This window comes from Anser anser, assembly GCF_964211835.1.
Source record: "Anser anser genome assembly, chromosome: 13".
Taxonomy (NCBI): Eukaryota; Metazoa; Chordata; class Aves; order Anseriformes; family Anatidae; genus Anser; species Anser anser.
In genome coordinates, this window is record NC_139734.1 from 8,752,149 (window position 1) to 8,778,434 (window position 26,286).

A 26,286-nucleotide genomic window follows, 5' to 3' on the forward strand; every position below is an offset into this window, starting at 1 on the left:
GGTCCCACTGCTTGCATCTGGTTTATAAAGCACTGACACCACCCCACACAGGCAAACACTGAAAACCAGAGTTGAAGGCTGCCTTACAGCAGGGTAACAGCAAAACACCCAGATGAACCATGCCCAGATGAAGGGCCCCTACTTGGGCAAGCATCTCCTCCGGGACAGATCATTCTGCTGGAGCTCTGCCACATCAGCAGCACCACCAGTGAGACAGAGAAGGGATGCAGCGACCCCCAGTAACTGTGTTACACGGCAACCCTCCCGTACGCAGTTAGCATCAGTCTTAGTAAAAACAAGCACAACAGTTCCTAAAGCAGTGAAAACAATTGTGTGATCCAGAAAGGAGAAACACAATGAAGCAAAAGCCTCCTCCCTACTCTTGCTGCTCTCCACCAACTCTGGAAGCACAGTGACATGGCCAGTTGCCATTTCTAGGTTGTTTCTCATGTCCTTGTTGGAAAGAACATATGATTTGATTTTTGGGAGTCCCTGTGTGGAGCCAGGAGTTGGTGATCCTTGTGGGTCCCTTCCAACTCTGTATATTTTATGATTCTATTCTAAGATTCTAAGAACCATACTTGCACAACATGGCCATAGCCCATGAGTGTCCTCAGCTTCCCTTAAACACACATTGTTTCTTTTAATGTCTGCCCCAAACACTGACATAATTAGCAAACTCCATCTGCTCTGAGGAAGAGGGAAGGAGGTCACAGACCTTGAATTCAGTAACTGTTCAATAAATCACAAAAGCCCAGAGAGTAAGCAGGGAGCATTTTGTAGCAGTTTGCTGCTATTCAATTGCTGGCTGCTATCTTTCTGAGTGTTCTTAAAATTTACTTAATGTCTTCTTGCACGAATGTCACACATGCTTTGTGCATGGCAGCATCACTGAGAAGAGTTCATGGGCCAATGTCTACTCTCTCAAACCTTTCATTTTAGTGATGGAGCGCTCCCTTTCCTATAGCAGACAATGCAAGTTGGGTGAGAAAAAAAAAAGCAACAAGGCCAAGATTTGAACATTAAAAATGTTTATTCCTTAAAAATACAACGTTTACCTGTAGTGACAGAAATATTCAGAATTATTAAAAAGGGTTTTCATATGCTTCCAGTGTAGCAGTCCTTCAGTGTCAGGAACAAAAGTGAGCAGGTAGTTCCCCCCCAACACCCATGGGAAGCCTGGTCCCAACAGAAAGGTTTGTTCCACCCATTTCTGCTGCCTGTGCCAAAATGAGCTACGTACAGATCTCTCACTAGGTTCTAAAGCTCCAGGAGGCATCCACTGCCAGAGCTCTCTCTGATGACAGAATATGATTTGTTTGGTTGGTTGGTTTTAGATTTATTTTTTTAAAGCGTTTTACCCTATATCTTACCAACCTTCTGTAGAGGGCTGGGGAACCTGATGTTTACTGAGAATATGAGGTACAGCCTTGGGGAAGATTCAGGAGGAGAAAAGTCTGTGCTGTTTTCTAGCACTTTCTGAAGCTCAATCTCAAAAACGAACTGGATGGAGAAATTTGATGGTAAGCTGTTAGAAAAATACAGGTCTGACGTAGGCCCTTTGTTCTACCCAGATCAGTAGAAAATTAAATACACCTCCTACATCAAAAGTTATTCACAGACTGGTTCTGCAATGCACAAACCCTCAGAGAAACCACCATAATCACACTCCTAGTGACACTGCCTTCAAATTAGCTTAACAGTTAAATCTTCAGTAGAGAAAAGAGCATGAAAAAGATCTGACTGTTAGGCTCATAGAGACTCTGAACCAACTAAGTCGTCTTCCGTTTAAACATACCTCATTTTTTTGTCATATAAATGTCTAAAAAAATGTCATTTTTTCCCTCTGGGTGGTTCTGGAAACCAGAAAATTATTTTTTGTTGGTGCTTCAGTGGACAGTCTATGGCTGTTCCTACCAGTAAAAAGAAGGTACAGGATGAGAGATTTAGGCACACAAAACGCATACAACATTGGCAAAACATATGGTCAACACAATGGGCTTAAAAATATCAGACGAACTTTGTACACAAAATGTATCAAACAGCACTTTGCTTCTTAACAAAATAACTGATCAAAGAAGCTCCAGCACTTCAGGTTTCTTCTAGAGCTACTCTGGACTTAAAATTTCACTTACATATTATCCCATGCGTGCAAGATAATCGTCATAAACAGAGGTAAGAGGCATCCTAAGTTTTCTTGACACACACATCCTGCTGTTGTTTTCAGTGTTAAGTCAGTTCAACTGAGGCTCAAGTCGTTTTCAACCCATCAAAACCACAAAACTTCCATTTTTTCTCTAAACTGGCCCCAACCCCACTCAGCTCCTGTTTGAACGTAGTTTGAAGTCTGGTCATGAGAACCTCCACTTCGGTGGTGCAAATCTGTGAAAACAAAAGGAAAACTTCACTAAAAAAAGAAGATCCTTTTGGTTACAGAAGCCCTGTAATGACTGGTTACATTCAAACTCAAGCACATTTAATTGCTGAAACACATCTAGGATTTCCCTAGGTCTCTTGTCCAAATATTAATGGTGATAACTTTGGGATGGCATGAGTTGTGCTACTGTCACACTTCGGGGTGAGATGGCTGCAGCTATAATACTAAAAATAAATAAAGGGTAAAAAGAACGTCCTATTTTTTTCACTGTTGAATGCAAGATAATGGATTAAAAACTCCCAAGCATTGATGCAACTGAACAGTAAATACTACTACCACTGCTTTGAGAATAGAGTTCTCAGCTAGTGCATACAGAAATCGGGGACACTGGGAACTTACGGAGACTTTTGATTCTCATCCTGAACAGTCACAAACATTCACGCACAATGTAGCTATCATGTCCCTAACAGGTCCGGAGCTACTCATATGGAGTTAGTATCTGGAGGTTACACTGGTGCAGATAGGTAACCTAAATGTGTAGTCAGGCTTGCTTGAGCAAGTCTTATTTCAGCTTGTCTTATTTCAAGTAGTGACCAATGGTAGAGAATGACCCATCCAATTCCCAAGCAGAGCAGAGCTCTCTCTGGTACAGCTCCAGGGATGTGACACTACCCACCTTTCAAGGAGCCTCTTGGCAGCTTTCTTCAGGAAGCACTTTCTGAGGAAGCTTTTTAAATGTTTCTAACGCTGCGAGTGGCAGGAAGGTATGTTACACAGTTTTCTCATAAAGCTCTTAAAGCCTCTAGAACCAGTGTGGCAAATTTAAGAGTTTTGTCAGTGCTGCCTCCTATAAAAGCCCAAATTTAAGCCTCCATAGTGTTTTCATGGGGTTGAAGCAGTGCACCTAGCTGCTAGCATCTTTGCCTAGTCACACATCACAATGACACATAAGCAGGCCATAAATTTGACTGTTCTGGCATTTATTAGGTACAATTAAAGTTCAGCAAGTGAAAAAAAAAACTCTAAGATGCTGCAAGTTTCAGGACATAAAAACTGCAAAGGCTGTGTCCACCTTATGTTCAATTGCCTGCAACTGTTTTCTTACTGCAGCAGAACCATTTAAAATTTATTTGTTGTATTAATAACAATTCAAGTTTGCTTCTCTTGTGTGTTTGGGACTGCTCTGACACATGTTCAGAGCTACCTCTGCACAATAACCTCATCCACCTGCTGGATAGGTAAAACATTAGGATACATTTTTGGATGAAAATGGGGGTATTTTCCAAGACTGCAGGGAATGTGACATCTTTTTCACATGTTCTGCTGATCTACCACAGCAACTGGTTTTGGTTTTAATTCCCTTTAGCGTTTGCATAGTTTGTAGTCCTACTGCTGCAGTACTGTCAGTTTTCAGGGGCTGTGCTTCAAGCTTGGTGTGTACGGACCACACACCTCAGCAATGCTTCCTGCTGCTGCTTCGTTTCCACCTCTGACACTGGTTTCCGTGTGACTGTTCTGTAATGTCAAGTCTGATCCCACTGCATGCTGTCTAATACAATGCATAACCAGATTTTCCAGTAGATAATCTTGAGTCATTTCTCCTACCATCCTTCAAAGCCATGTTTGACTCTGACCCTCTAAAAGAAGCATTACGTTGTTCTTTTGATTCACTCGTTTTCATTGTATGTCAGCAAGAATCACAGTTTTTAGGTAGGACTCAGCTGGGCAGAAAAGTTCTTTACTTCCAAGAGGGCAGGTTACCATTTACCACTGAGAAAACGAAGTAGCAGAATGTATATTCACTTTTAAGGCTTCAATAGTGTGCAAGTGCATGAAAAACTCTTTGACGTGATAAAGATCAAGAGCACCTGCTTTGCAAGATGGGTTTGTGTTTGGCAGGTGTACTTCTGTCATCATTCTGTTTTCCAATCAGGTAGAAATGACAGTTTTAAAGTTTTAAGACAAAGAAAAGGCAAAAGCTCAGGCTGGCAATGGGTTTGGTAAAGAAGAAGTTCAACCTAAAACATGGAGCAGATAGTAGACACCCCAAGAGAACCATCATCTATATTACTCAGCACGTGCAGTGCTCACAGCAGTATTGGAGAAGTTCTGTTGGGATTATTTCAAGGCTCCAAAGTGCCCTTGATTTTAACTTCTGCACTGTCTGCTAACCTGCTGGCTTACTTGGTGAGACTGACAGGCAGTGAATAGGGGAAAGATATTCCTTTATTCCCTGCTGGCAGCTTCAAAAAAATAGGTGCTGCCCAGAAGTGGGGAGGTGCTCTCTCTCTACCCCTGCCCGACCTCAAGCCAAAAACAGGTAGACTTTAAAAACAAAAACCACAATTAATACCTAGCTCTCACAATAATGAAGGCAAGAACATTAAGATGTAACCTGAAGAAGAGATGGGAAGACCTTCTTTTAAGAGATCACACACAAAAATCCTGTTGAAGTTAGCAGGTTACCCAAGCGTCAGCAAACAATAAAGAGGACTGATAGCATTGCAGAGATTAAAGGATGCGCTTTTCACTGTAGTTTTCTGCTAAGCTAAGCAGAAATTCTGCTAAGCAGAGATTTCCAATGAAGTGAAGCACTTTCCTACACTTTAAATCACAAACAGGAAATGTCAGAAGCCTGATGAAATACATGGCAGCATTCCTTTAGGAGCTCCAAAGAAAAACAAAGGTAGCTGTTTGCCTCTTAGACAAATTCAGAACTTGCACGAGAAGATGAACTATTATGTATACCATTAAAGGGATGGAGCGAGCCTGGGAAAGTGCAGGCCAGTGAGCCTGATCACTTTCTTAGAATGGGGAAAACTAAGCACTAAGATATAAACAAAAGCAGCCCGAGAAAGTTCCAGGCACAAGAGATGATTCCCATGATGGTAAGTATCCTGTTCATGGAGCACTTTAAGGAAGATAGTCAAAGTACGTAAGTGTAGTACAATAGCAAGATGCAATTTGCTTGAACCTTCAAAAGCTTTTACACAGTAACAGAATATCCTGAGCAGGAAGGGACCCGCAAGAATCAGTCTAACTCCTGGCCGCACACAGGACCACCCAAAAATCAGACCCTGTGTCTGAGAGCGTTGTCCAAACACTTCTTGAACTCCAGCAGCTCGGTGCCGTGACCACTGCCCTGGGCAGCTGTCCCAGTGCCCAACCACCTCTGGGTGCAGAACCTTTCCCTCACACCCAGCCCGACCCTCCCCTGTCCCAGCTCCATGCCGTTCCCTCGGGTCCTGTCGCTGTCCCCAGAGAGCAGAGCTCAGCGCCTGCCCCTCCGCTCCCCTCGTGAGGGAGCTGCAGGCCGCCATGAGGTCAACCCCCCTAATGGGGAGGTCAGTCCCTCCCCATTTACTCTGATAAGGAGTCCGAAGCCAGCAATATACATAAGTAGTGCAGGAAACAGCAGCTTCTCCTTGTACTAAGGAAAATGCACAAGTGCTCTTCTTGTTATTGTCCTTTTCGAGCCCTGCACCAAGAACTTGATCCCTCCACTTAGCACAGACCTCTGTACCAGGGGTCGTGGTTCAATCCTTATGCTCTCATAGTTTAAGGAACAGCAGCCTCCTAAAAATGACTTCACTTCTACTGTCAAAACAGAGACAGAAAAGGGTCGATAAAGAGCCACATGATCAGAAATATGGAAGAACTTTGCACAGAGACACAAAGACATTAAGTCTGTTCAGTTTAGATAGAATATATACAGTGGCAAAGCAGTACAATAAACAGTATGAAAGGGGCAAGTTATTTTCTCTTAACTTGGAAGTCGTAAGGATAAGGGAAACAAAGGTAACTTAACAGTAAACTTAGAATAAACAAAAATACATTTCAGATGCAGATTTTAAACATGGAATTCACTGTTGCAAAATACACTTAGTGTCAAAGGGTTTTCTTGATTTATGAGCAGGATCACACGCAAACATTAGCAATAAGAACATCACCTTCAGCTCCATATTTAGGTTAACATTAAGCAGTGTAAGGGTTAAGCCAGAAGCTATGAAGAAAGTTCACCCTTACCCTTCTCCTCTTCCAGCAAATTATTCCAGGTAATAGACACAAGCTCTTACAGTCCTCACCCCCAACCAGCATCATTCCCAGGGAGGAAATTACACACTCAGGACACAAACGTACTGCCTAGGCTTGCTCAAGGAAATGGAGATATTGGTACACCTACTTTGCTGTCCAGGCGCTGCAGGTAGGAACAGATGTACTCTATGCTTGCTCCAAATGGGTGCACATGAAGAAATGTTGAAATTATTCCTGGAGAAAGGAACACCACAAACATCATTCTCATGAGAAGAGTTAGTTAGGAACCCCAGCTCTCTGCCACTGCTAGCACAGAACATAGGGATCTTATCAGGCATTTTTGGTTTTAAATACAGTGAAGTTTGGAGGCTGCAAAGGAAACAACAGCTAATTGATGCAATTGGTTAGCACTTAAAACAGACCTCACTGCTCTCAATACCTGTTGAGTAATGGTAATGTGCCCCATGACGATCCTTGTCAAAATTCAGCAAGAGGTTATCACAAATGTGGGGATTCGAGGCTAAAGGAGAGGGAAAGCTTTGCTCCAGATATATCACTTCAAGGAGCAGGAAAAGACAGAAGGCAAATGGAGAGAGCAGGCAGTGATATATGTGCCCCATCTCACAAGTCTTGCAGCACTCAGTTAAACAGAGCAACACAAGTTTGTAACCTGTCCCACAGAGACTCTTTTCTAGCTCACAGGCAGAACCGTAAAATCCAAAATACTAACTTGTAGTTCTGACCATCATCTGAAGTAAAAGCTAGTGCCTGTGATCTTTCCCTGAAAGTCCCCTTTTTTTCTCTGCAGACACCAGACCGTGATCTAGCACAAACAGACCCATCTGAATAGCAGTAAATGATTTATTGTTGTTCTCAAATCATATGTGGAGGAATGGCCAAAGAGAACTAGACTGAGTGACAAGAAAGAAACTACCTTGTCCCATCAAGTAGAGAATTTCTGTTCCTCCCCATTAGTGCTTCAAAATTTTTTTCAACTACTGGCTTTTGGTTGAAAATTTGTAGCATGCAGTGTTAGGTTATTTTTCAATATCACTTGGACTAAGCAAGAAGAAAGGAAATAAAAAGTATAGCAGATATGCCTACGCTGTAAACTAGAGCTCACCAATCCCTTTGTAGCTGAGCATCACTTGAAAACACAGGCACATTTCTCATCTCCCTAAATCCATCCCTTCCCTCTCTGCCACCTTTCTCTATCTTTTTTTCCTCTCTGGCTATGGCTTCTAAAGTTAGAAGAGCTTATCTGCTTGTACTCCATGGCACACTATGCCTGACCTTTTGGTGTGCCTCATTGCTGTGTGGGTTCACAAGTGGATTTAGCTGTGTTCGAATTAAGACAGACCCTCCTATGTAAGTTACCTCCAGTGACGCTTCTCTGAAGAGCAAGTTGCATTCCTGTATGTGCAGAACTGGACTGTCACTACACCCAAGGCCACTTTGCATGTGTGTGGTTTTGACTGAAACGTGCATGGCACAAGATTTCCGTGTGAGCAATGCACCAAGTGAAACCCTGACCATCACCAAGACTAAAGGCTTTGAGGACTCCCACCTCTACTGGCATAACCCAAGGAACAAAAGGTCACCAGTGGAAGCTGCGAGGCCATTTGAAGCAACTCCCATTCAGTCCAGGTCTCTAACATTGTCACCAAGTCCATCAAAAGGCCTTACCAACTAACAGAGCTTCTCGTTCAGATTTCACAGGACTATTGTTCAGTGTCTTCTCAACTGGACCTTCCTTCTCCTGACTGCATGCACAAACTCTGGACATACTGCTCTCCTGCAGAAAAAACAAAACAAAACAAAACACAGCAGTCACACCACAGCAGTCACTCTTACATGCTCTTACAGCAGCTCAGTAAGACTTGACGGAGTTTGTATTTTTGTCTTCCTGTTTCTGTGAGTCACTGCATTGCTTTATCTGTTGTTTATTCTGCAAAATGTTTCCAATAAAACACAGTGATGTTCATTTTGCTGTTAGAAACTGCGTGTCTGAACTACCAAACTAGATTAAAGCCCATGAAGTAAAGTAAGATGCCATAACATGCACTTTCACTGTCCCTGGTTCACTGGTATGTCTACTCTGCAAGAGCCTTAAAAACAAAAACAAACAAACCCCTCAACCAGTCAAACAAAAAGACTAGAAAGGAAGTCTTGCAGTGACTAACTGAGACACAGATGTTCATTTTTTAAATGCCTTAACAGTGGCAGTACGATTAAGCAAGCGCCTATTGGATGCAAAGGATTTGGGATCAGGCTGTCCTTGACTTGAGTTTGTGGTACTGAAATCAAACAGAATTTTGCATAATTTATTATCCCCCAAATAAATATAAGACTATGAAGACATGAAGCAAATGTTTGGTTTTTGCACTAAAAGCATAACTTTCTTGTATTCCTAAGTTATAGCCTGAATTCCAGTGGTCTGAGAGATACAGGCAGCTATAATTGGAAATAGCCTTCAGTCACTAGTAAAATGAAATGGACATGACCCAATAACAAAGATAGAATTAAATGGCTCCTCGGGTTTGATTAGCTTCTTACTCTAGTGCAATTGTGAATTACACAGGACTGAAACTGCACAGTCCTGGCCTAAGCAGGCTATAATTTGCTTCTGCAGGAGAAAGTAATGGTGTGCACTTTGTGGAAACAAAGCTAGCTTCAGATTCATACAGGAACTGTAATTCAGCCAGTAATGTCATACTGAAAATGCATGGCCTCCTTTCTCTTGGAAATCCAACAGGCATTTTGGAAGACTAGTTGAAAAAGTGCAAAAAATTACCTTGCACACAAAAGCCCATGTCCACACCACAGCATTGGAAATACCTACTGCTCTTCCACCCAGAAGCCGCTATGGATAGTTTAATGTGTTTCATTTGTACATATATAGACAGTCCATACGTACTATGCTTGTACACTTCAGAAGAAATCAAATGCTAAATGATTGCTCAATTTACAATGAGGTGTCACTACTTCCCTCAGTAAAATACTCTGACTAAAGCAGCAGAAAATAGACTTACATTCCCTTGGCCATCAATAGCATCTCTCTCCTTGTCCTCTTCATCAGCTATGCTTTGCTATACATAGTTTAAGAAAAGGAAAGATTACTGATGATGGTCTGTTATTTTTGTTCTTTGATACAAAAAGTCACCAAAGCTCCTGCACTGAAGATTACTGGTATTCAAACTCTGTTTTAATTAATGGAAAGACAAGTATTTATTATATTCCCTAGCTCATGGCACCAAATGGTGGGGCAAAAGATAGAAATTCAGAGGAAGGACCTAGCACTTGGCTCTGTGGTCCTCAATGAGAAGTGCTTTGTAACGTTCCTCATCTATTCTGTAGGTACACGTATAATTGAGACCATGCTATGGAAGAGAGGATCAAGAAAGCTTAGATTCACATGTGGGTCCACAAACAAAATACAGAATGGATCATACCTGAGAATAAACAGTATGCATTTATGTTCAGAATAAATCCAGAAAGTATAAGAATATTATAACACTGACAAAAACTTTAAATTCATTCGTGTTTTATGAAGGTCAGATCAAAACATTTCTCTAATATTGATGTTTGATAATTGACTTTTTTCTTATCTTTTAAAAGTTAGTTTGCATAAAAACACATTTCAGCTACAATACCACTGTGCACTATAAAATGAAGGTTAGTCTTGTTTATATAGTTGTTTCTGTTGATTCTCTCACTATTATATGAAGCGATCAGCAAGTTCACTACTAATATGCAACCTCCAATTAAGCAGATAGTTTTTCCAGCTTTCTAAAGACTGCTTCTAAGCCAGGTCTAGGCATCTCCTACACTCTGTTCTTCCCTGCACATGCCATAGGCCATGAAATCCAAGGACTGCATTTACTACTGAGAATAAGGAAGGACTGGCAAGTCACATACCTGCTCTTTAAGGGTTTCTAGCAATGTCTCTATCTTTAGTTTGTCTTCTCTCACTTTTTCTAGTTCAGCTTCTCTCTTTTTGTATTCATCTTGTACTTTCAAAAGATGCTGGAAGAGAAAAGTTAAACACAGTTCATAGCCTTTCACCCCCTACTATTTAAAGGATATAAACCGAATAAACACTCTTCCATGAAGACCTGACAGATCATGTTCGTAACATTTAACAGGTTAGGTATACAAAAAGAAGAAATCTTTTCTATACTCAAGCAATTTCTTTGCTTATTAGCATACACAAAAAGCACGACTTTGTAAACAGGGGGTAGTAATTCCATCATCATGAAACCTTTCCTGTCCCCAAAATAAAGCATGTGCTGTGCACTAGACTGATGGCCTGATTCCTGTTAAAGCTAGACCTTCTTCTTCCTCAGTCTGGTTCACTGTATGGCTGGCTATAGGCACAATATATGTGAACGAGCAGCACAGAAGCAAGTGACCCGGGAAGTCACCTTAAATTCTTCCTAGATCTCTAGACCCATGCTAAAACAAAGATGTCTTGCAATATAAGAAAATATTCTGTAACAGATACTAGATAAGAAAGTTTGTGCTATTATTTGCACAATTCAGCATAGCAGAAAAATGTGATGAGTGCTCCCACACTCGACATCAGTCCAGCAGTTCAGGATGCTTGCAGCAGATACCACAACACATTGTGCACTCCCTTGACTAGCAAAGCTAAGAAGAAAGATGGTGTAGTGAATCACAAACCGCATCTCAGAGGTGAGTAGAATGATTTTCCTGTCAAGGAAAACCAGGCTGTGGTTGTGGATATAATGGTCTGCTCTAAGAACAAACTTGTAGCCTTGAATGTGTCTGTATTGAACGCACATGAGTACAAAGACCTTAGTGAACAAACCAAGAATCTGACAGGGGCAACAGAGGAAAAAATATGACTGATTCCCCATCAGAGCCAGAAGAAAATGATTCTCAGAAAACTGCTACCACCACTGGGCCTTTCAGAAATGGGCAAGATCATGTCACCAGGATGAGAGAAGATTAAACACTAATATGGCTAAGTTACGGTTAGCAGCTTTCCAAGGTCAAACCAGGATACAGACATATGTATTTCAGTTAACCCTTTCTTTCAAGCTCAGAAAAATACTTCAATATTTTTTTCTATCTCATGTACAAAAAAAAAAAAAAAACAAAACACCACTATTTGCTAATATTTACAAAAATCTTTTTTCCTCAGGGTAGATCTTCCAGAGTGCTCTTCCAGAACGATTACTTATCCTGGCAGTGGTACGTAGAGAAGCCTTAACTCCCTGACACCTGCACAACGGAAAATCTATTATGTCCTGCAGCTCCTGCCATTTCCTCACACACGGATAGCTGACAGTGACCAAAGAAAGCTTCTCCTGCCACCTCCAATATTACAAATGCCAATGCAATTAGTTCCTACCACAGGTTCATCCAGTAAACAATCACAACCTTCACAATATCTCTTCAAGTTCTAATTTTAATAAAGTGCTTAGCTGAACTATTAGCTGAACTCTATGTTTTGGTTATCTGTCTGGCTTAATACATGAGACAATACTGTTAAGGTGTACAGGGACCCAAAACACTTTATATTTAGCTAAGGAAAATACCAAAGAACAACACATGTCCTACAGTTTCTGTGAGAATGAAAGTCCAATAAACTTTAGAAATGGTAGTAAAGCAAGCTTTGTGTTTCCCCCTTTGTTGTTCATGCTTGCAACCAGGATCTTACAGGGTTACAAGGAAAGTAGACACAGACTCAGTATTTCGGAAGTCATAGTGTGGTCAAGCAAACAGCACACAAGGAATCCATAACTATGGATTGTTTCCATGCAGCTGTTATCAGCTCATATCCAATCACTGTTCTGAGATTTTTGTTTTTTTGCAATACCAGAAATGCCAGAAAGTTGCTCTCATTTACCACTGAAATTAACAAAATGCCTTTCTTTGTGCCCATGCTCTGTACCACAGCCCCTTTTCCTTTCTAGCAAGGCCACAGCTATAGAAAAACCTAGGCCCACCTGCTGCATTCCCTGCAGAGCCTGCTGGAGAAGTTTCAGCTGCTGCTCTTTGGTTGTGTCTTCATCCCTGCTTGCTTTGCCATGCTCCTGCTTTAGCAGTTCCACCTCATTCCGGTAGGCATCCAGCTGCCAGCGCAGACTGTCATTTTCTTCTTTTAGGGCTTCCACCTGTGACACCAGTGCTGGAGAATAAGGCAGAGTTGGGGACAAGAAATCACCAAGTGCTCTCCCCACAGTGTGTAGACAGCTCTGTGGCTCACAGCTACCAGTTACAAACCCAAATAAACAAAATAAATTTATCCCAACCACTGTTCCTGATGCCTCTTTAGAAAAGAAGCTGCTCTGGACAAAGCACAACTCCTCAGTAGAAAATATCAAATACTATAATATTTCATGTACGTAACTGCAGCCATTACCTTGCTGCTTCACCTCAGTTAAGTAGGATATGACAAGAAACAAGAAGTGACAGGTATTTCAAGCATTATGATCATGCAAAATCTACGTGAAAGGAATGAATGAGAAGCCAGGCATCAAATGGAGCCACGACAAATGAATGTAAACTAACAGCTGGTTGGGAGAAACAGCCCTCTACTCTCTCTCATAACACTACCTTCAAATGCAAAAGGAAGAGCATTTTATGTGTTTTATATCTACGATTGTAAGATTCGCTGCAACAGGATGTCTACCAACAAATTCAAAAAGACTTCCGGGGTTTGGAAGAACAGCAGTAATAGCTAAGGTAAAGCATCTGATACCAACATAAATAGCTATAAAACCCACTGCTTAAATATTGAAATCCATCAATACCACACTTGTCTATAGCAGGTTTCTTACAGTTTCTTCTGAAGTCCTGGCACTGTCACAGTGTTATGACTTTTTCTTTGTCCTTCAGAATTTGCATGAATACACAAAAGTTTAACGAGGTTAATACAAGGCAGAACGTATTAGAGAGACTATGCAAAATTTTAAACCTCAGCAGCAGGTAAACAGTCAGATCTGAGTGGGGTTTATAGAAGACTCCATTGAAGAGACGTGTATTTTATGTATGAGCTGCAAAAAGTGATTTTACCTGATTCTTCTGTTTCTTTCATCTCTGATGGATCTTCTATTTCTTCATCAGACATTTCCATTTCCTCCTCTCTTCGAATACCCATTAGTTCATCATTGTGAATGTTACGAATTTCCTAAGGTTCAGAAAGCAGAGTTTTTTTCAATACAGATTATAAGGAACCTACTGGATGGATAAAGAAATGCTGAAATCTAAGTCTGCAAACTGCAACTCCATGATACAAGAAAAGGGAAATGATAGAAATTTTTGGCACAGACTACTAAATCTAGAACAATGTCTAGAATGAGTCAATCTGTCAGCACTACTGGCATTACTGATTCCTCCATCTTCCTTCTAGTCTTTACCCCAGAGCAGGCAACTAACCTTGTCTGCAGGGTTCTTTCTTGGTGAACCTTGTTCCCCACACGCCCTGCTTGACATCTGTACAACTCTGCAACTACTGCTGCCAAACTTCATAACCTCCACTGGCTCACTTCGCCTTGTGCCTTCTTGCTCACAGCATGTGTCTAGATCAGGAACTCCCTGCCACCACGAACCATCAGTGCTGTCCCCCCTTGCCCTACACACCCAGTTGTCATGCCACTCTCATACCTCCCAGTGCCATTCTTCCCTTCCTCTTCTCTGCTGGACTTCTACACCATGCTCTCCTGCTCAGCACCTCCACTAATGACGTCCCCTCCTGACATACACAGTGTGTCAGGTTGCAGCACACATCTCCCCAGCATTTCTTTCTCCTGCCATACAACGTACTCTGCACGTTCCTAAGCACTGGCCTACATGGTGCCCGGTACCATGAACCTTGCCGTGCACCTATGTTGCCCTGCTGCAGTGTGATCATAGCTGTGATCCATAGCGCTGCCTCACTCTGTTCCTCTGTGCTGCGTGCCTGCTCCACACAGCTGCATGGCTACTACAACAAAACCTACCTGAGATGGAGATCGTGCCACACAGAAGATGGAATTGCAAGTACACAGATAGAGGCCAGACACTGCCCAGCCACCTCCTAACTCGTATCAACCGTGGTGAGCTTTGAAGCTTCTCTCCTTTTGCATCTGTGCCCACTTCCAGGGCTCAGCCTGCACCACAGTGGCTCCCCCTGCAGTTGCTGAGATCCTCTCTCCTCTGTCACAGCCTTGTTCCACCTTAGGGATCAGAAAGGAACTGAGACACTGCCCTCTGAGTGACCCCAGCTCCTGCTCACGTGTCCTTTCCATGCCTTTCACCTTGTCCAAGCAGAGCCAGCCAACCTCACCCATCCCTCAGCTCTGTCCCCTACTCAGGCTGCAGAGAACTCTGCAGACTGCCCCGTTTGCAACACAAGGAAATATTTAGCCCAGACTTACCCCCCTGCACAAGGGCAGCACAAGAGATATTCAGAAAGTGATGGCCAGTATTCAAGAAGACAGAGGTGCCAAAAATACTCACTAGAGGTTAGCACAGCTGGCCAAGTCTCCCTACCTGATGTCAGTTTACCCAAACTTCACTCAGATTATACACCCCAGGAACAGCTGTAGGAGAAAAGACACAGAAGACCTACTTATGAAATAAAATCAATGTCCAGTTCTTTGCAGATTTTACTCTAATGGCCTGAAGCTTTCAAAAACTCTGCTTGCTAGCACCAAACACACCTCAGCCAAGCTCAGCCAACAGGCAAAATGAGCGTGCTTTCAGTTTGGGTGTGTGGATACCTTGGAGACTGCAATGGGAAGAGGGTAAGAACAAGGCAGACCAAGGCATGAGGGACAGGGCTGGCTGCAGCTCCAAAACACCTGCTGCCTGCCCTGGGGACCAGGCGTAAAATGGGGTTGAAAATTGTAGAAAAATTTTCCTGTTGTTTTTAACCAACTCTGCCCAATAGCTAAAATCCTAAAGTGACCTTGAAGCTGGAGGAGCCTGCAGAGAGCACAACACACAGAGGGGCCAAGCTTAGCTTGGACATGCCAGGGTTTACCAGTGCCCTGACCAAGCAGGCCATGGCTGCTCTGTGTCTGAGGGGGAGCCCTGCATGGAGGAGGGAAAAGCACCAGAGGACAAATACTTGAACAAAGCCCTTCCAAAACAAGGACAGAAGGCAGCTGGCAGTTACCGTACTGTAATGTTTCACCAAGTCTCAAGCTGCCATGGCTTCTTCATGAGCTACCCTCAGCTACAGGACCCACCTGCAAAGCCATCTTATATCACCACTGACAGAGCAGCAAAGATAAAACCCTGGCCCCAGCCCAGTGACTCCCCAGTACACACCCATTCCCCGAGCTGTCCTCCAGGCTTTCCTCTGATGCTATCACCCACAGGATTAAATTCCAACAAACGCTGTAGCAATAAGATGCATATTAGGGGTCCACCTTCCTTTAAGAAAAGACCCTGATAAGGGAAAGAAAGCTGAGCCTAGTAGCAAGTGTCTCTGTAAGAGGCCTCACCACTGGTCTCACTGCCTCTTCGCACTGGGAGAACTTACCTTGGAACAAAAGACCACTCCAAATGGAGAGAGCGCTCCCACCCCAGTCACGGTAAGCAATCTCAGGCAAGCAGAAAAGAAAACAGAAGTGCTAGGGCTCAAAGAAGAGGCATAACCTGAATCAAGACCCTCCAACTATCTTTTTTGGTATAAAACAAAACATGAGCTCCTCCTTTACATCTGCTAAGAAAGGATTGACTAAGTGGGATCGGGAAAGAAAGTCTCAGAAGTGCAGTCTCATGGGAAGGTTCACAGATGCAAAATTCCCAGGAAAACTGTCATTGTGGAGGATCAATCACCTGGTTTTTTTTGTTTGTTTGTTTGTTTTTTACCAAAGTTGGATATTATCCAACTCTACAGATATTCAGATTTTTCTCAGGTTGCAGCTATGCTGAAAGGTGGCCTGCACATACCTACCCCACAGTCACAAATGACTTCTGGATAAACAGTTACCACCAACTTGTCAACTTTGCCTAGATCAAGTTTACATTTAATGTTAAAAGATCTTTACGGTGAAAGATGACTTCTGGCTTTTTTGGAATAAACTTGTTTTCTAAGTTTGTAGAAGATGTTTGTAGAAGAAACTCAATATATCAAAAAAACATAGAATCACAGGAAGATTTATGCTGTAAGCAATCCCCCCCAAAGTGTCTAAGTTAATCCCTGCCATGTTCAAAGAAGTGCTCCCTGCAAGCCCAGACCAAGCTGCCCAGGACCTTACTCAAAACTCAGCTGGGTTTTGCTCATCTGCAAAGATGGGGATTTCACTATCTTTTTGGGCTCTTCTCTAGAGCTGCACTGGTTTTCAGGAAGAGAACTTGGCCTTAAACCAAACGTGCCACAACAACGGCTGTGACATGTGCCCATTGCCTCTCACCCTCATGCTGTGCGCCTCTTGAGACCATCCCTGCCTTCTTCATGGGCCCTTTATAGAATCACAGAATATCCAAGTTGAAAGGGACCCATAGGATCATCAAGTCCAACTCCTAGGTCCCCAAAGGACCACCCAAAAACCAGACCCTATGTCTGAGAGCGTTGTCCAAATGCTTCATGAACTCCAGCAGGCTCAGTGCCGGGACCACTTACTTCGCTGGGGAGCCTGTCCCAGTGCCTGACCACCTCTGGGTGAAGAACTTTCTCCTGATATCCATCCTGAACTGCCCATTGTTGCAGCTTCAGGCCATTCCACTTTAAATAGTGGAAAGCTGCTGGTGGGGGCCCTTCAGCTTCTTGTTCTCCAGGTTACAAAAGCCCAGCTCTCTTAACATCCTGGCAGGTATCTGCTGGGCTCCCTCTGATTCACTGTCATCTTTGTCATATGGGTGGTGGAGACAAGAGAGGGGGCAAAGCCAGACAGAGCAGTGCAACTATGGTTTCCCTGGTGCCAAGCAGAGGAAAAGAATCAAGTCCAATCTCATTGCTCAAACACAGGCTGGTTAAGTGCACTTTCTTTTAAAGAGCCTCTCTCCAGCAAAAACTTAGTCTGTTCACAGTAAGCTACATTCTTTAATACACTCCTTTTAATAACCAAGGAATTGTTACACAGTTGCTGCTGCTTAACCTCCAAGCAAATAAAGGCTGTGATATTTTCCACTGATCAGTCTCATTGTTACAAATTTCCTGATCTCTATCCACACAACCTTGCTCGACCTTATTGAAAATTATCATAATTTATTCTCCAACATCCCATGTGATGATGAGTGAAGAGCAGCAAGGTGATGGATATGTCCACAACCCCAAACAATTCTCCTTTAGTATACAATTTCTATGGTGTTATAGTCTTGTAAGTAGAATGTACAGAGAAGATACTGTGTCACTAATTCTGTACTACCCACAACGCATGAGTAGTGTGGAAGACATATCTAAGTCGTCACAGGAATGTTCCTAACAGAAATAAACAGAACCCAAACAGAAAACTTTATCATGTTTCTACTTTGCAGACAAATCATGTTCTTATCTCAGATCTATCATTTATTTATGCATTTGCAGATGGGATATGTGTAGAGAGGTTTAATCAGATACTTGATGCACTTTTTCTGTTGGCAATGTTACATATACACTGGAATATCAACAGTTCACCATTTTATTAAATATTAAATTTGACTTACACTAGAAAATAAGGATGATGTATGTCACGAGCATTTTGCACTTGCACCTGAGAGTGCTGGATTAAGTACCATTTCACCAAAGCAACCCTGCAAGATATGTCCTATATAAAAGTATACACTGATCTACTTCTTTCATTTCCATACCCTAGATTAAACAATCACGTCTTTCATAGAAATTATCATCCTTCAGAGAATAAAAGCTTTCTCTTTAGACACTCATTATTACAGGCTTAGTTAAAAAAAAAAAAAAAAAAGATGTGATCTTAATACAGTTAAGAGTAAAAACACAGAGTAATGTTTTCAGAGGTGGTTTAAGCAAAGCTGTTTTGCTTTATACTGAAACACGTCCAGGCAGATCCACACAGGTCTGAGATGGGTTTAGGACTTCATGAAGATCCGGTGATAACCTACAGAACAGCTCTGGAGCTATCAAAGGTCATGTTTGGTAAGTATGGTGTTCTTGCAGAGTTGTAGCTACCTAACATAATCAGTGAACTCATTTAATACTGTAGCTTTTGAATACAAAAAATGGAGTATTTTAAAAACATTTAAAATATTTGTGTGCCATTTCTTCTTCCCTGTTCTGAACATTATCAGTAAAGAAGTGACGATTGAAGTCTTTCCTTCCATATCCCTCAGAACACACTATATAGCACTGGGGTGCTCTTACCACACAGAGGACTTTGGTACAGCCTAGCCTTCAAATGCCTGAAAGAAATCAATGTATGAGTTCTGCTCTACAACATTCAATAAGATCCAAAGTGCATGAAAGGTGCAGAAGTGTCCTGCAGAAAGCGACATGCCTAGACTGGCATGCTCCTGGGATCTGAGTAGAATTTATGTGCTCTCTGGCTTGGTGCTCCACCAGGAGACCTTTGCGACAGACACCACAATACTGCAGAACAGGATTTCAACATCACACTGAAAGAGCAACTGAACAAGATGCTGTGGTTAAAAAGCTATCCTTCCTCTTTGCTATTTTACTGCTTATATATTTGAGTTCTTTTTACTGTGAATAAACAAACAGTTCAGAATGCACATCTCTTTTACCACAGCCTTCACTGGGGTGGGTGTCATGAAGCATCTCCAGACTTTCAGTTCTACCTAATCTATACAGACACACATGCTCCTGTGCTAGAAATACTGAGTCCGATCCACAACTGGGAGTTAAAACATCTGGTCTTCCAGAGAATTATTGGGCAGCATCAGGCAAACACTTCTTCATCCACTACCTCTCCTATCCCCATCTCAAGATGATAAATCCACTAATGACTGCACAGGGCTCTGAGAAGTCACACAATGAGGTCCAGCACTCAGTAGCCTTTGCTTTCCAAGCAACGAAACCAAAACAAAGAAAGAAATCCAAAGCCACCAAGCAGACTAGGATTTCTCACCCAAACCTGACTACTCAGCTGTGTATGGAGACAAGACACTGTCACCTATTTACACATCTGTCATGGGAACACTTAGACAGTAGTGCTAAACATCCAACTCCTTTCAAGTCCTTCAGCCAAGTATGCCACCTTACCCATTCAGGCTGATATTCTTCTCAGCACGGCTTTGGGGAACACTGGAAACCAACTGGGCTGTAAATCATCTTAAGGGTATGCTGAGATGAGAAAGCATACGCTTTGCCAAATTTTTGAAACATAAATGACAACATCTCTAAATTGCTAGCATTTTCACAGTGAATAAAAAATTACTATCTAAACACAGCAGGGTTACTTTAAAAGGCAGGTACTTTTCATAGCAGGTTTTTGTTTCGTTGTTGTTTGCTTTTTCCTGCTGCTTAGAAGACATCTGTGTACTGCCAGAAGTAAAAACCGATTCAAGCCTCATGCAACTTAAAAAGGTTAATGAGCAAGAAAAATACAACTTCTTGCTTTTTCTTTCAAAACTATTCATACCCCAATGTGACAATACTTCTGTTACCACTTTGAGCATTAACCTTTCTTAGGAAGGAACACAAAAATGAGATTCTATGGAAGAAGAGCTCTAACCTACCATGGGGCTCTTCTGTTCCTCTTGGAAGCCCTCCACATTCCCAGGAGCACAACAATCTCCTCCAGCCTTCCTCAGGCCAGACACAAAGCATCAAGATGTGCTCCACTGCCAGGTGCAGCCAAGCAACGGGACATCCCTACTACACAGGTGACAGAAGGCAGCACATATTTCATCTCAGACTCCAGGACAAATATCTGACAAAACCATCATTTTCCAAACAGACAATCTTTCTTTATCTTAGGTTTATTTTTTCTGATGTTGTATCTGAATCAAATAAGATCAGACAAGGGACTGAAGACTATTCTTCCTCTTGCAGGAACAGCAGTTTGAGTAACACTCCTTCTTCCATCATCCCCACCCTTGCCACCATCTTCAAATCCTTTTTTCACTAACAGTGTTGCTGCATGAGATAAATATATGAATATGATAACATGTTGCCTCAGGTTTTCAAGACTGTCCAGCTGCAATCATTTCAATCTCTCAAATCTTTCAAGAAAATGTGAAAAAAGCTGATCTCGGTGACGATACTTGTTTTCTTTAACATCTCTCTAGAAATACTTCTTGCTTTAACATTAAAAACAGTAGAAAACAGATCTAATATTATTATTGTGCACAACTTCAATTGGCATACAGATCTTAATATATTGCTTCTAGTAACACAAGTACAATGAGCAAATTTATTACCTGCAACACAAGAGACGACTGAGTAATTCCCATCTTACACTGTGAATTAAGATGTCATTACCCATGCGAGCATTGTGCAAACATAAAATCAATATCCTGACATGAAAGAGACTCGCTGGAGAATCTAACACAATAGAAAATTACCAACCTCTGCTTGTTTGCACCACACGCTGATGTTCTTACGCTGAGCTTTCGTGAAATGGTCCCAAGCCTTTTGTTTGGAGGCAGAATGGTACACGGCCACTATCTGCTCGACTGTAGTATCAAATCAGCAGTCAAATCAGGCCAGAATATCATCCAGAGAGGGCGAACAAAGGAGTAAAGGAGTAAAAGAGTGGAATCAGGCAGGTGGTTTGGCTAACCTTTTGTCATAACACTACTGTGCTGAAGCCATGCTCAGGACTCTGTGCCTGGAAAGGAAAGTATGGGCTTCACCAGGCCATGATCAACTGGGAAAACTTCATCTGCACTCAACTGGAAAAAATGAAGGCATATGTTGCACCGAAAAAAAAAACATTCAAACACACTGAGCAACACTGCTTGTGAGTGCAACAGATACACCTAGGTAGCATTCGCTCTCTAACATTTCCTCTCACAACTGTGAAAGCTAGCACTTTGGATGTTCTTTGGCCCAGTGGGTCCAGTCCTAAAGAACACTGCAACAGCCTGAGCACTGCATCCAATCCATCAGTCATCAACTGTTTTGTTTCCTTAGGTTTATTCCTTCTAAAATATTTTTCTAAAAAATTTGCAGAGTTTTTTTTGAAATATGAAGTGCCTCTCCCAGGATGAGAATTCACCCAACAGCAGAAAGCACACCTAGCTGTTTTTTTCCCCACAAATGTAATCTTGTAGGAGGCATAACTCTGATGAAATAAAAACATCTCTCAGCTATTTAGATTAATTATTAAATCTGAAAGTGTCTCAGATACCGCTAGGTGTTTTATAGAGATGAGTTGCATGCTGCTATTACTACTTACTGTGCAGTGCTTACTGTATTGTCTTCTGGACCACGTGCCCATATTTTTTACAGAATTAAAAAATAAATAAAAATAAGTGTCAGATAAGTAACAGCCAAAATTACTGAATATAAAACCAACATTAATACTGTTCATATCCTAGCCAAGGGGCTCAAGGAGACAGTACGGTTATGGAAAAGGTACTCTTAAAATAATCAGACTTACTTAAAGAAGGGATGTGTAAGAGGCAATGAGTGGTTTGAGGAACTGTTATAAATCACATTCTGGAACAGACCCAATGACTCTTACTTGATTTCATGATTTAATAAAGTACTGGGACTTGAAAGACCAAAGTTCAAAATTCTACTCTGCAACATGTTTACACTGTAACTTCTTACACTGTGACTGAGAACAGAGTGTTGGGAACACTCTACTGCATCCTACCTTTGGTGAGTAAATCCTGTACATTTCGCTGAGGCATCACATTACCAGGAACTTACCTTGTCTGTACACAGAAGTGCAATGTTGAAAAGATGACAGAATTTCTAATAGACTATAATTAAAAGAGGAAAAAAATTAGGAATTCATGCTCTCCTCCCCCAGGATGCGGACTCTGACATCAAAGAAAAGTTCCACAAGAAAGTTCTGATAAGTTAATGACATAAGCTTATAAACTAACTGTAGCTGAGTAAAAAGGATTGCCATTTCTTTTTCCTGGAACTTTTTCAGTATGACCTCACCAGACTCTAGAAATTAAGTGTCTTCCCTACAACAACAGACAACCAACATTCAGTGCAAAAATACTACTCACACTGAACCAGAATCCCTGAGAGAGCAAGTTTGAATTTCTCTTTAGCTTCTTCCATCTCCTTCTCGTGAGCTGCCTTCTCATTTACCAGTCTGCGAATGTGGCTGTTGGCCGACTGAATCATAGAGTAGAAGTTGTTCGCAGTCCTTCTGTTCACTTCTCCACGCTCTATCCAGGTTAGCAAGGTCTGTACAGCTTCTGAGAACTTTGTGTCATCTGCAGCAAGAAAAGACATCTTTAGACCATGAAAGTACAAGTTTGCCTGTATAGATTGCAGGTCCTTTCCCTGACATCACTGAACTACTCTCTTTGAAACCTTTGAAAGTTACTTATAGTGGCAAATCTGGATTCTTGAAAGCACAGTATTAACCAAACACAAGACTACACAAAGGAATGCAAGTCTAATATCAAGCTGACAGCAAACTGTCTTTTGAGGCACAAAAAGAAAGAGGAGAAAATCAACTGCTAAAAACCTACTGGAAAACTTCATATGCCTATTTAGACATATTCTTTCATGACAGTGAATATTCTCTGACTGGAAGAATCAGGCTACAGATGGGGTTTAGGCTTCATAAAAGGTCTTGGGACTTAGACCAGTCATTTTAACATAAACAAAAAAAAAGTTTGGAAGAAACTGTTGTACTCAAATATACATTCGTTTTTACAAAAAGACAAACAATTCTGAAAAAGAGATGCTGGGAGAGCAGCTCATGGCATAGAGCTGAGAGCTAGGCACAAGAGATGCACTGGTGCAGTAAGGCTTATGAGAATCTTCTGTTTATACTCGGAAGCCACAGGCAACACTGAGCAGCTTGTGTGCAGCCTGAGGGCTCAGTTTGAATGGACTTTCTTGGGAAAGCAAAAAGAAATGTATTATCCATCCTGTCTCACTGCCAAAAATTCATACTCTAGTAAAGACCAACAATTAAAAACTTTAGCCCATATAGTTAATTAAATTATATTAAACACTGAAAAATCAGGAACATCACAGAGCCAGTAAATTAGATGAGGGTAGATGATAAAGAAATACACAACAAATGTGGCAGCTGTCACAATTGCAGATGGGGAGAAAGAGATGTATTCTTGATATTAAAACAACAAAAAAAAAATCCAGCAGCACACATCCTTATATTAGCTGTTACAGGGTCGCAAAAGGGAAGTCTATGCCACCTCTTCCAGAATGTAAGTGATGAGATTTTAAAATCCATCTCTGTAACAGTCCAACAGTATTTTTCCCCCTATATTTTCTGTTTCCTTAATATTATAAGTAATCATCATCAGCTGTTCTTTGTGTAAACTTTAACATACAATGTGAAGCACGAGGGAAGTTAAAGTTACACCATCACCTCAGCTCAGTAAGAACACCACTGGAGAATACAACTCCCTACCTCAGTATCTGTGCAGACGAGTAGCTGCATGCCCACAGAACCACTTACCTTTTAGTTTCTCAGCAATGATGCTGCACTCGTGGTCAGAGTAATGGACAACAGGAGGTGGGGAGGGTGGACGGAAGCGTTCCTCTTCCAGCCTCCTACGATGGCGCTCCTCTCTTGCCAGCATCCGCTGCTTACATTCCCACTCATACAGATCATCCCGAGCCTGTGCAAAATCCACATGCAGGCGCCCAGTGTCCTTCTTGTCAGTGCTGGAGCCCAGCCTGATGCGATAGCCTGGTGGTGATGACAACAGTGTTCAGATAAGCCAGGTGGCTTGCACAGGGCAGTATCTCAGTCTCCATAAACCTAGTAGGACCCACCTGCGACTCCCACAAAGCCAGCAAGTCCCTGAACAGAAGAGTTTATTGAAGAGCTTAGTGCACAGAGTGACTCTGGAAGTGGGACTCTCTGGAGGTGGGACTATGCTCAGCTGCTCTCAAGGGGAAGGCAGAACTGCCTTGGATCCTTCCACGTTTTGGCAAAAACTGGAAGTTTGGATGGGAAGATGGGAAATGAGAAGCGAAACACAGCAAAGAGGGTAACAAATGGAGATACTAGGATGGAAGTAATCTTTGGAACAAGCATCTGATTAGAGGGAGGAAAAGGTCAACAGATGTGCATGTCTCCTGTGTGGGAGCAATTCTCACCAGCACTGTTTGCAGGACTCCTTTGCTGGATGCACATCAGACATGATAGAAGGCCCTCATCTGTGGTTAAGAAAGGCATGGGGGGGGGGGACGTGTGGAAGAAAATATTAACTACAGAGAGACTTTGTGCAAAGAACAAACCCAGAAACAAAACAACAATTGTGCATGGAGGACACTGATGACCGTGCACACAGCTATAACTTTGATCAGGGAGAACTATAAACAGAGAATGCCTGGAGCTAAAGAGGCTGTATTGGGTTTCATGTAGTAGGGGTAACTGCCAAGAGGAAGTTTCCTCAATCTGAAGAACAAGGGGAGAGCAGTGGATATTGTCTTCCTGGACTTCGGTAAGATCTTGGAGAGTGGTCCCCATAAGATTCTCAGAGAGAAGCTGTTAAAATATGGGCTAGACAGACAGCGAGGTGGATCAAAAACCTGCTGAACAGCAAGACCCAAAGGGCAGTGGTCAGTGGCAGAAAGTCTAGCTGAAGGCCTGTAACTAGCAGTGTACCCCATGGGTCAGTACTGGGTCCAGTCCAGTTTAACATCTTCATTAATGATTTGGATGATGCAGTGTGCACCCTCAGCAAGTTTGCAGACGACACCAAATTGAGACAAGTGGCAGATGCACCAGAGGGCCATGCAGCCATCCAGAGGGACCTGGACAGGCTGGAGAAATGGGCTGACAAGAATCTCATGACCAGGACATGCTGGGAGATACCCAGCTAGGGAACAGCCCAGAAGAAAAGGACCTGGGGGTACCGGTGGACATCAGCCTGAACATGAGCCAACAACGTGCCCTTGCCACAAAGAAGGCTAATGGTGTCCTGGGGTGCATTAGGCAAAGTATCACCAGCAGGTGGAGGTAGGTGATCCTTCCCCTCTGTTCAGCAGTGGTTAGGCCACACCTGGAGTTTTTTGTCCAGTTCTGGGTTCCTCAGTGCGTGAGAGACATGGAGATACTGGAGAGAGTCTAGTGAAGGGCCATGAAAACAAGAAAGAAAATGGAGTATCCTCATGAGTTTCAACAAGGCCAAGTGCAAGGTCCTGCATCGGGGCTGGGGCAACCCCAAGCCCAAATACAGGCTGGGCGGAGAATGGATTGAGAGCTGCCCTGATGAGAAGGACCTGGGAGTGTTGGTTGACAAGAAGATCAACGTGAGCTGGCAATGTGCACTTGCAGCCCAGAAAGCCAACTGTATCCTGGGCTGCATCAAAAGCAGCGTGGCCAGCCGGGCAAGGGAGGGGATTCTCCCCCTCAGCTCTGCTCTTGTGAGAACCCACATGAAGCCCTGCATTCAGCTCTGGGGCCACCAGCACAAGGAGGACATTGAGGTATTAGAATGAGTCCAGAGGACGGCCACAAAGATGATGAAGGGGCTGGAGCACCTCTCCTATGAAGACAGGCTGAAAGAGTTGGGGCTGTTCAGCCTGGAGAAGAGAAGGCTCTGGGGACACCTTATAGCTGCCTTCCAGTACCTAAAGGGGGCCTACAGAAAAACTGGGGAGGGACTCTTTGTCAGGGATGTAGTGATAGGACAAGGGATAATGGCTTTAAACTAGAAGAGGGCAGATATCTAATCTAAAGATATAAGGAGGAAATTCTCCACTATGAGTGTGGTGAGACACTGGAACAGGTTGCCCAGAGAAGCTGTGGATGCCCCATCCCTGGAGGTATTTAAGGACAGGTTGGATGGGGCTTTGAGCAACCTCATTTAGTGGGAGGTGT

At 42.6% G+C, this 26,286-nt stretch overlaps 1 protein-coding gene across 8 annotated transcripts in view; it reads right to left on the reverse strand.

Moving 5' to 3' along the window:
- Positions 1–1,014: 1,014 nt before the first annotated feature.
- Positions 1,015–26,286, reverse strand: part of ENOX2 (ecto-NOX disulfide-thiol exchanger 2) — a 50,624-nt gene continuing 25,352 nt past the window's right edge. For all 8 annotated transcript variants that reach the window (XM_083797282.1, XM_083797281.1, XM_083797280.1 and 5 more), the window contains 10 exons: positions 23,911–24,144; positions 22,478–22,690; positions 20,856–20,962; positions 13,457–13,571; positions 12,388–12,569; positions 10,331–10,438; positions 9,445–9,501; positions 8,099–8,207; positions 6,561–6,646; positions 1,015–2,382 (listed from right to left, as the gene is read on the reverse strand). In XM_083797282.1, the coding sequence (XP_083653408.1) occupies positions 2,251–2,382; positions 6,561–6,646; positions 8,099–8,207; positions 9,445–9,501; positions 10,331–10,438; positions 12,388–12,569; positions 13,457–13,571; positions 20,856–20,962; positions 22,478–22,690; positions 23,911–24,144 (1,343 nt within the window). In that variant the 3' untranslated portion in view covers positions 1,015–2,250. The remainder of the gene's footprint in view (positions 2,383–6,560; positions 6,647–8,098; positions 8,208–9,444; positions 9,502–10,330; positions 10,439–12,387; positions 12,570–13,456; positions 13,572–20,855; positions 20,963–22,477; positions 22,691–23,910; positions 24,145–26,286) is intronic.